The following is an 11213-nucleotide window of genomic DNA, read 5'->3' as shown; positions in this document are numbered from 1 at the left end:
CGAAAAAGGAAGCAGCGTCTGGCTGCATTTCAATGATATTGGAGAAAGCAAAGCCGAGTGCAGGATTTGAAAAATGAAAATAACCTTCAGAGCAGGTTTTCTTTTTGGTAACCACTCAGGATTTATTGTCAGAGGTGGGAGAAGTTCAGATCTTGTACTTGAGTAAAAGTACCAGAGTGTAGGAATACTCGGTTACAATAAAAAGTCCTGCATTCAAAATGTTACAAGTAAAAGTAGAAACTTATTAGCATCAAAATATAGTTAAAGTACCACCTGCAGAGGGATCTAGATTTGGGTGTTCTCTTCCCCATAGACACCGCATGGCTGCACATTATCCCTTGCATAAAGATAGATCGTGGGTCCCTTACAACATGTTGTACACAGTGGAAATAAACATTCTGGTCACCTCAACATCAGGGATCTTATCCATTAAACTCCTTCTGAATCAAACCGTCACGGTAGCCTTACCTTACTGATCCCTCTTAAAATAGAAAAAAACATTACTTTACCAGCAGAGAGAAAATGGATTATTAAATTATGAATGTGACTAATAAAGAGCAGTTTGATTATTAAGTATTATCCTGTTGATCGATGTCATTACATTTGGTGAAAAGCACATAATGACTTGTTTAAGACTCGTTTTGTCAACGTTTAGGACTTGGACTTGACTTGGACTGGCCCATCCTGACTTGAGACTTGACTTGAGACTTGAGCGCAAAGACTTGAGACTTGACTCAGACTTGCAAAACAACGACTTGGTCCCATCTCTGGCAAAAACACAGAGCAGAGCTGGGATGTCACCAAGTACAATTACCCATGTTCTGCACTTCAGTACATATTTTAAGGACTTTACTTGAGTATTTTCACTTGTGAAGATCTGTCTGTGTTTTCCTGTTTTATGTTTATTTTCCACAACATATTACGAGACCGACTGGAAAACTGGGTTGGACTTTCGGCAACAGTTCTAAATTGGTTTGAATCCTACGTAAAGGACAGGAAAAACTTTGTTTCTATAGGTCACTACACATCTGAGTTGACAAATATGACACGTCAAGGCTCCATCCTGGGGCCTCTTCTCTTTAACGTCTACATGCTACCACTGGCTCAGAAAATGAAAAACAACTAAATAAGATACCAAAGCTATGCAGATGACACACACATTTACTTAACCATTTCAACAGGAGACTATGCTCCAATTCAAACACTGAGGAAGTGCATTGAACAAATCAATTACTGTATGTGTCAGCACTTTCTTCAATTAAACCCTTATTTAAAGCCCTATTTTGTCTCTTACTCATCTAATTATCAAGTTAGACACTCTGTCCAGATTTATTCCTCTGTCCACTCCCCTCTGCAAAAAAAAGTATTGGCGGAAGAGCGTTCATGTTTAAAGCCCCAACAGACTGTTACTTAACCTGTATTACTGTAGCTGTGTTCGTTGTTCCCGCGTCCCAGGAGAGAAGCTTAAAAAGTAAGAGACAATGGAGTCTTTTTAACGGCTGTATTCGTGTTTTACAGAAAACCAGAAGTCAAGCTTACTGTTGGCACTTCGGAGATCTTTTCCGGAATAGCTTTTCAAAATAAACTTTAACCACAAGCAAATGCTAACCGGAAAATAACAGTTATAAAATTACTGTATGTTTAAACTATATTACATCATTAAACATTGATTTTAATTTCTTATACCTGCTCCAATTAGATCCCTTGCATCGTTGGGTTGTTTAAGCATTATCATCTCACTTTCAGCTGCTCTGCTCTTGTTATTGATGATGAAACTGATCTATTAGACATTACTGTCTGTATGTTACTTCATGAATTGTACTTAACAGACTGTGCATGGTTTGTCCTTGTTTGTCATGCTTTGCTTTCTGTTATTTTGTTCATGTATGTTGCTTTTGTCGGGACCCTCTTAAAAACGAGATGGTGCATCTCAAGGGGTTTATCCTAATAAATACATTTCTATATAAACAAAGATAAAACTGAGGTAATTGTTTTTGGAGCCGAGGAAAAACTGGCAAAATGCGGTTCTGCTCAACAGATGAAGCGCAGACTGAACCTGAGGACCAAACTGAAAGCTGATAGGATGTTGATCAGGGGATTTGAAAAGGTCTATAGGTCTAGCCAGGTTTGTTAGCCTCTTCTTGATGTGCCTTTCTTAGAGCTTCCTCTGTGACGCTCTGATGCACTCTCCAAGAACGCATAAGAGTACGTAAATCAAATCAAAGTGTAACACTTTCTTTCTTGCCTCATACCTGATCCCAGGATATCACCACAGCTCCACTAATGTGCGACACCTTCCTTGGCTCTGACACAAACTGTATGTTGTTTACAAAGTGAGAGCCAGGGCAGAGAGAGGTGTTAAACCCAACAGAGCGTTGTGTTGTCAGTTTGTTGGAGATAGAGAGAGAAACACAACTCATTATAACACTTTTTATTTGGATTATATATCATTAAAGCTGTAGTAAAAAAAGGAGTAGCATATTCCATTAGGACTCATGCTAATTAAAACATCCTAACATACTGTAGGCATTTCAGGTTTAGGAGTACATAAGTAAAAAGTGAGTAAAGTAAATATACTGTGTAGACTATTGATCAGATGCATGAGCATGTGCAGCAGTTACAAAGTACAGGTATAACGTAGGTGTAAGGATATGCTAATTATAAGACATTTTATGAATCATTAATTGCAACAACCATGATAGAATAGAATAGAATGGGAGGGATTAAACCCTCTTTAGTGGTCACATGCAGAGCACACAGCACACACAGTGAAATGTGTTCTCTGCTTTTAACCCATTCTAGTACCAGGAGTCTAGTTCTAGGAGCAGTGGGCAGCTATTGCACAGCGCCCGGGGAGCAATGGGAGTGGGGGGGGAGGGGGTTTGTCTAGTGCCTTGCTCAAGGGCACCACGGCAGGGCAGAAGGTGAACTGGGACCTCTCCAAGTAGCAGTCCACACTCCATATTTAGGTCTGTTCGGGGACTTGAACCGGCTACCCTACGGCTCACAGTCCAAGACCCTACTGACTGAGCCACTGCCATTAAAATCCTTTCTTAAAATGTATTGAACCAAGTTTGACTAATCCCGAGAGAGCACAATGAAAAAATATGGATTAGGGATCATTTTACAATTTAGATATGTTGTGAATTCAACCCAACACTGATATGTATGAACATGTGCAGAAGTTACAGTAAGAAGTGAATATATAAGAATAAAATATATACTGTGAGTACAAGTACTGGTAATAAGAAGACATTATAAACAGAATAAACAGCTGGAAGTTTTAAGTTTAAGCAGTAGTATAACTATGTATGGGGATGTGAGAGCATAATTAAAGGACATTAAATCAGAAATGAATGAATATAATATAGAAAGCTGTGTTTCCTATCACATGGAGGTGAGTTTCTGAAGGGCCTCTCGTGGGGCTCAGGTGTTCTCAGTCATCAGAAATGGTTCTCCTGTAACATATGAGGAGGTGATGTTTGACAGCAGTGGACTCTGAGGGGAGTTGATGTTGTTGATCAGTCACACAGAGGCAGAAGCCCCTACATCGTTTACATAGTCCACCTCATCTTCATCTTCATCAATCTGCTCCTGTCAACAGGGAACAAAGACATGGTAAAAACACAGATCAGAGCTGGACAGTAACTTAGCACATTTACTCAGGTTCTGCACTTAAGTATATCTTTTTGAAGGACTTTACTTGAGCGTTTCCACTCGTCACGATCTGTCAGTTTTTTCCTGTTTTATTTTTATTGTCCACAATATATTTCTAGACCGACTGGAAAACTGGGTGGGGCTTTCGGCAACAGTTCAAATTTGGTTTGAATCCTACTTAAAGGACAGGAAACTACACATCTCAGTGGACCAACATGACATGTGGGGTTCCTCAGGGCTCCATCTTGGGGCCTCTTCTCTTTAACATCTACAGGCTACCACTGGCTGCATTTCATTTAATTGTAAGCATTATAAAGAGCTGTTGATTCAACTACATGGTCACTTTGAAGCCTCCTTATTGAGCATTCATTTAATTGTGTTGCTGTTTTCTGTTATTTTGGTTAATGAACTGTTTAGCTTTGCTGATATCATTTAATTTGGATAAATAAATATTCTAAATTAATCTATTGTTGCATCTTCGTCTGCCTGTCATATATCCATTGTTAAAATTGGAGAGCAAATAATACACACATTTAATTATGCAATGTTCAAACTCACCATGTTTTCTTCCGTCTGTGCTTTGCTCCCTGAAAAAAGGACAAAACAAGTTGATATTAGATTTCACCTTTATTTCTATATTTTTTATTTCATCTGTGAAAATGTCTCACCTTTAGCTCTTGTCCATATGTTGACTGTAACCACGGTGATGATGAGAGCCGCTAAACCCACAGACACGATGATGAGCCTCAAGCGACCTGGAAAAGAGAAGTTAGAAGAGTTGGTACCACTTTACAATAAGACTACCCTCATAAAGGATTCATAAAGGGTTTCTAATTAGGTCATGAATTAGGTTGTAGACACTTTATTAATCATTAAGAACCATTAATAAACCAGTTCTAACAGTTTTCATTCATCAACACACACTCACTATTTGGCAAGATGACTAAGCCTTATATTGGCTACTTAGTGAGAATCAACTCAGTGAGCAACACATACCAAGGATGCTGGCTGATAAAGGAGACGAAGTAAGCTAGGTAGCCAACATAAGGCTTAGCAGTACAGATACATGTGGGCTCACTATTTGGCAAGCAACCGGCGGTCACAGTTGCCCTGTTTATCTCATGTCTTATAAAAGCTTATTAATGATTTATAAAGTGTTCACAACCCAATTAATAAATTACAAACTATTCGTAACCCTTTATTAGGTTAGTCTGATTGTAAAGTGGTACCGAAGAGTTAAATATAGTCAGAGGTTTGTATCTCTTTATCTCTCAAATCTGAATGAACAAAATGTCTCTTGGCTGTTTAATGCTTCCTCGTCACCTTCACACAGGGACACATGCAGAACATACAGATACACACAACTTATTTATAATCCACACAGTTCTTTTTTATCTACATAAAATGTTACCTTTATAAACTATGTTGGATCTGAGTCCACTCCTTATCATCTTCCAGTACATCAAGGTGTGTATAGTACACACACACCTGTATATCCTGCATGTGTGCTTCTTTTCTAACTGTGAATGTATATTCTCTTCTCTCTCTACCTTTATTGTTGTCCTCTCGTTCTGTCTGATTGTCTTCAGGTGCAGTGTTGGTCGTCTCTCCGGCTGCTCTCATTCTCACTGCTGTCCATGTTGTTGACACTGTAGTCACCTTCCCTGCGTCCTCACCTTCATGAATAAAATAACAACAAGCTGTTCAGTTATAAAATCAAATGTAAACATCTCACATCACGACATAAAGATGTGACGCATCAGGATGAATGATTTTAAACAGCTCATCATGTTCTCACCTGAGGACTGAAGAGAAACAGCTGAGGTTCTGTCCTGTGACCATCACACACTTTACAAGTAAATACATTAAACCTTACCTGGTTTTTTGTTGATTTTAGCTGCTGCTGTTGTCGGCGGCGTTGTTGTTGTTGTTGTTGCTGTTGTTGTTTTGGTTGTTGGTGGTGATCGATTAGTTGTTGCTGGTTTTTTGTCCTCTCCTAAACAGATGAACAAAACTTAACAAACTATTCAATTTTAAACGTCCATCAAATAAACAAATATTGAAGTATTTTTTTTACACCAGTAAGAAGTGACTTTAAACAGATCATCGTGTTCTCACCTGAGGACTGAGGCCTGAAGGGGAACACCTGGGGCCTATGCTACGAAGCTGGTTCAACCTAACCTGGATATGTTTGAGTTAGCCGGTTGGCCTAATCCAAAACATACGCGCTCTCGCTAAACTGTACTACGACGCTGGTTATCAAGTGATCAAGTGATCGCTCAAGCCAGCCGTGTCCTATCTAGTTAGGTGCGCGTTCACATGAAAGGGGTGGTATCTGGAGCATTCGACCAATCACAAACATGGAGAAGCGTACTGACAGCGCAGCGTCATACTTCCTGAATGAAAAGTAAACTTTAATACTAGTCAAAAATGAAGAAGTTAAACTTTAAACATCCATGACTTAAACACTTGATCAGGATCAAAGCCACAGAGCTGCACCTGCAAGGTGAATACAGCTGGAACAGAACACGTGTTTGAATGCGTACATTAACAGGTTTATGATATCACTGCCCCGTCTAAAACACGATCTGACTTCAATTACATTTGTCTCGAGTGTTTCGTCAACTTATGTGTTGCTTAAAATAATACTTCTGCATACAGTATGTGACACTGTGAGTGTTGCACGGCCAGATACGGCTCAGCTGACTCAGATCAGGAGATATGATACATTATGAAGTGATATGCCGCGGACTGTACTTAATGTACTCTGATCCGGTTACTTATGTTGTGGCCGATATTTAAGTAAGCTTTCTTAACGCTAATGTTATAATAGTCAGATTGCTCTGAAGATGGAGGTGATATTCTATTCATGTTCACGTTCACACAGTCGGTGATTTTTGCCGGCCGTCTTTCCTGCGACGGCAGTTTTTCTGTATTTCCTTTCTCCTGTGATATGACTTGATCGCTTTAAACTCCGCACACTGAGCTCTGATTGGTCAGCAGGCGGTGCTTTCACTGAGTTGAGCTCTTAGCCTGCAACCTAACCTGGTCCCGACCAGGTTAGCTGCTTAGCATATATTACCATGGAGATCTAGCCGCTAAAAAGAGAACCAGCTTCGGATGACCGGAAAGCCGGAGTTTTCCCTGAATGTAGCCGGCTAAGCGAAAATCCTGCTTCGCAGTATACCCCCCTGTACTTCTCTCGTGTCACCATCAGTTACTTCACAAGTAAACAACTTAGACCGTGATGCGTAACTAAAAAGAGAAGTCAGAAATGTCACAGAGGCAGAGCAGGAAGACTGTGATGTCTTTATCTCTCTGTTGCCTTTATCCACATCTCGACCCTGAAGCAGCCACTTCACTGAGAGTCCACACCCTCCATATGACTCCACAGAGCAGTCTAACGTCACCTCATCGTTGTCCTGATGCTCAGTCACTGAAGACGGAGATATTGAGAGAGAAAGACAACAAGAGTAACATTAACTTCATCACTGTAATCATTATTATTGTAATGCTTCAGTATATTATTTAAATAAGACAGTTTGAAAACATCTCGATGTAAATACTCACTGGTGACAACAGACAGATAAACCACAGAGTATGGACCTTGTTCTCCTGATCTGAACTGTCTGCAGGTGTAACCTCCAGCATCCTCCTCTGTGACCTTCTTTATAACCAGAGCACATTTCTCTGTAACGCTCAGTCTGTCTGATTTAGCTTCGCTCTGAATCTTTCCATTTTCAAAAAGCGTCACTAATGGTCCTGAATCACTGAAGTACCAGGTAGTTCTCTCACACTCATCCTGATCATCTATCACATTGTCAAAAGGCAAAGTGACTTCATCTCCAGCTCTGACAATGCGGAAGTAACGTTTCACGTCTGCAGCTGTTAAAGAAACAAAGACGGAAATGAACATGAAAACGACCGTAGTGTATATAGTCAGAATGACGATCACTGTACAGTAGATACAGACGTTTGAATAAATATCTCTGTGAGAGTTTTGGTTTCTGAGAGTTCACTAAAGTCACCAGGTTACAAACACAACTCATCGCTCTCAGTTAAAGGAACAGTACGTAGTAAAGCACCGTCAGTGATGTTAGAGCGGTTTATTTAAAGTGTTCTCTGCGTCCTCACCTGCAAAGTGGAGCAGCAGCATCAGGAATGAAGACATCACGATCCTTCTGAACTCAGACATCGTGCTTCTCTCTCGGTCTCTGGATCTCGACTGTCAGAGTCTCTCCCCGGCTGCTTCTTCATTTCTCTTCTGAGAACTGAAAGTGTTTCTGTGAAAATGTGGTTATCGACAGCAGCAGAGCTCTGGAAGTGTTACCATCTGATGCTGAGCAGATAAGATTAGAGCAACAAGCCAAACCGTGTAGAGTGATGAACATAAAGTAATGAATATATAATAAAAATGAACAGCAGGGGGTGGATATCAATATACCTTAATATATAAATGAATATGCAGTGATAACAAAAGGCAATGTTGTTGCATGTCCACTAGTGAAACTGTGTAGTTTAAGAACACACCTGATGTTTAGAGAATGTCTTATTAGGAAAAACCATACAAATAAATTAGGGCTGTCAAACGATTACAATGTTTAATCAGATTAATCACAGCTTAAAATTAATTAATCATGATTAATCACCATTCGAACTATGTCCAAAATATGCCATTTCTTTATGTATATTGTTATGGGAATGGAAAGATAAATGAAAGAAGGCGGATATATCCATTTAACATACAGTATCTATGTTTATTATAACATTTTTCTGCGTGTCAAAATGAAAGACAACCCACACACCTATCAATCAACAAACCATGGGGTCTTAATTCATTACGTGTTGATTTCTATCAACGGGGGAGTACTTCAGGAAAGTCGACAGAGGGGGGGGCTAGTGGATACGGAGCCCCTAAAGGGACATGGAAAAAAAAAAAAAGAGAGACAAAAATAAATAAAGTCAGGATAACGGATTAGTTTCTCGTGCGCACGAGAAACTAATCCGTTTCTCGTGCGCACGAGAAACTAATCCGTTATCCTGACTTTATTTATTTTTGAGAAAGTTACCGATGCACCAAGGAGGAAGTGGAACACGAGACAACCATTTCATTGCAGACTTTTATGTTTACGTGGGGAAATGACAGTGCATACATTATTTGAGATATATTTTGAAGTCAGACTTAATTGTATGGACATTTCGGCCAGGGGTGTAGAGCTATTGGTTTAAGCACCGGATTGGCAAAAAACAGGAGAGTCTGTAAACCAGTCTGCTTTGATCTATGAATTAATGTCCGTGACTCAGAGTACCTGCTGCCCGCAGCTGTCACACACACACACACACACACACACACACACACACACACACACACACACACACACACACACACACACACACACACACACACACACACACACACACACACACACACACACACACACACACACACACACACACACACACACACACACACACACACACACACACACACACACACACACACACACACACACACACACACCACAAATCCCATTGGGCCGGTACCGAAGTGGGCCGCCTGTTGACAGTTTACGTGGGCTGGGCTGGGTGCGAGTCCCGGGCTGATTTTTAGTCCCATTCCGCCCATCATGTATAGCTGTTCAATGAAGGTAAACACAGTGTAGGCGGTGGGTAAAAGCTCTTTGAGCGCTGGTGCTGCTCTTCTCTGAGTTACACGTCCCGCTGCCTCCTGGAGTGACCACACACCTCCGGCCGAAATGTCCTTAAAGTGAAGTATAAGTACGATATATATCTCAAATAATGTATGCACTGTCATTTCCCCACGTAAACATAACAGTCTGCAATTAAATGGTTGTCTCCTGTGCACTTCACTTCCTCCTTGGCGCACCGGTAACTTTCTCAACAAAAAAAGTGCTAGATACTTTCTGGGAAAGAGAAACTCGTGCGCACGAGTTAGTATCTCGTGCGCACGAGTTAGTATCTCGTTATCCTGACTTTTTTTTTTCTCCCTCTGTTTTTTTTTTTTCTTTCTTCATGTCCCTATAGGGGCTCCGTAAGTGGAGTACTTCGTGACCACAGAGTGTGAACGTTGTGATCAGCTGTTTTAGCGCAGTTCTCCAGTGAAGGGGGGGGGGGGTCTCCCTCCGCAGCCGGTTGGCGTAGTGTTGGCACAGTTCCGTTGTACAGACCGACGTTAACAGCAGCCTGTCTGTGCACACGGAGACCGACTCTGTCGTCCGGTGATCTAACCGCCTTCTGGAAAAGCTTCACAAGTACGTCGGTACGCAAATGCGCGTTGTGACACAAGTGACGGTACGCATTTCAGATTACGCACATAACCTGCGTACCAGTTATGTGTTACCTGTACTACAGCAAGAGTATTCTCCGTCGGGACTTCCTGCAACAACACCACGCCGTTATCAAAGATGTTCTATTGAGAAGACGATCACTACGTGACAAAAGTTTTCAAAACCATGGCTACTGAAATCAATCTTACTAACTGCTGTCTGTGCAATAGAGAGGCGAAGTCCCTCCCCTTCCGGGAGCCTCCATGGGACCCCGGAAGCGTACAATTATACATTGAAGTCAATGGAGAGAGAAAGGTTATCTTTTGATCCCGTTTGTATTGTGCCACGAATGACACATATGATGTTTGTCAATTTAAAAGAATATTTTGCAAGTCAAAAAAATTTAAATGTGTCGTAAAACTGTGAAGTTACACATTTTTTTGTGTGAAACCGCTGAGTGAACTACACGTCTCTTGGTCTCGCACAATACGCGTCACCATCACAAAGATGGCCGTCACGTTAGCAAATTTCACCTGTTTCTTTCAGAATGAGGAGAAAAGTATAAAACGAGGTGAACATCACTACAAGTCTGGACACGTTGAGAGCTGTACATACACGAAAGGGGAGTTAGTCGGTTCTGTAAGAGCAGTGGGACCGGCTTTACAAGATGTTGGTGAGTAATATGAGTGCAATGTGTAACGTTAATGTCAGCTAGCTAACATTAGCTAACAAGGTACACTAACGTGTTTTGTTTCAGTAACTCGTTTTCTCCTTTAGAACTTCGTGGTCTCTGTGTATGCTGTGTATAACATTAGTGTTCACAAGAACAAGGTACACTCCCGTGTTTTGTTTTAGTTGCTCTTCAGATTGAAGCGGCCAGTTTTATATCGACTGTATGTGTGATCTCCTTTTACATCTCGTTGTGTCATTTGAGTTTATTTGCTGTGTGTAGATTCAAGGGTTTTGGTTATCTTGTCAATTTGTTTGGTTATCCAGGCACAGCTGTGCGTGACTCCCTCGGGTACACTGGTATGTGTGTTCCTAATGTAGAGAGCGTTGATTAATTAATAAACTACACACTGAGTCTAGATCCTGACCAAATCCTTTTTTATTGTTGATCAAATGTTTTTCAAAAATGTATTCATACACATTTAGAAAAATACAATGTACAATCACAACCAGTACAACACAAATTACAAAAAATACAGAAAAAACAAACAATAACAACAATCAGACAAGAGGACAAAACTATGGAAAAATAACCCCTCC

General features: G+C 40.7%; 1 protein-coding gene across 2 annotated transcripts; it reads right to left on the bottom strand.

Annotated features, from left to right (window-relative positions):
• Positions 1–2416: 2416 nt before the first annotated feature.
• Positions 2417–7893, bottom strand: LOC117439787 (uncharacterized). Of its 2 annotated transcripts, none has more exons than XM_071201896.1 (8): positions 7792–7893; positions 7228–7542; positions 6914–7093; positions 5534–5653; positions 5208–5333; positions 4326–4412; positions 4216–4244; positions 2417–3588 (listed from the first exon to the last, which is right to left on the bottom strand). In XM_071201896.1, the coding sequence occupies exons 1-8, from the start codon at positions 7850–7852 to the stop codon at positions 3526–3528; spliced, it is 981 nt and encodes a 326-aa protein (XP_071057997.1). In that variant the 5' UTR covers positions 7853–7893; the 3' UTR covers positions 2417–3525. The 2 variants fall into 2 exon arrangements, with proteins under 2 accessions (XP_071057997.1, XP_033931753.2); XM_034075862.2 differs by having other exon boundaries at positions 2417–3594; positions 7792–7892.
• Between the last annotated feature and the right edge of the window lie 3320 nt (positions 7894–11213).

Source organism: Pseudochaenichthys georgianus, chromosome 24 (assembly GCF_902827115.2).
Source record: "Pseudochaenichthys georgianus chromosome 24, fPseGeo1.2, whole genome shotgun sequence".
Taxonomy (NCBI): domain Eukaryota; kingdom Metazoa; phylum Chordata; class Actinopteri; order Perciformes; family Channichthyidae; genus Pseudochaenichthys; species Pseudochaenichthys georgianus.
The sequence above is the reverse complement of the archived record's forward strand: the minus strand, read 5'-3'. Positions and strand labels throughout refer to the sequence as shown.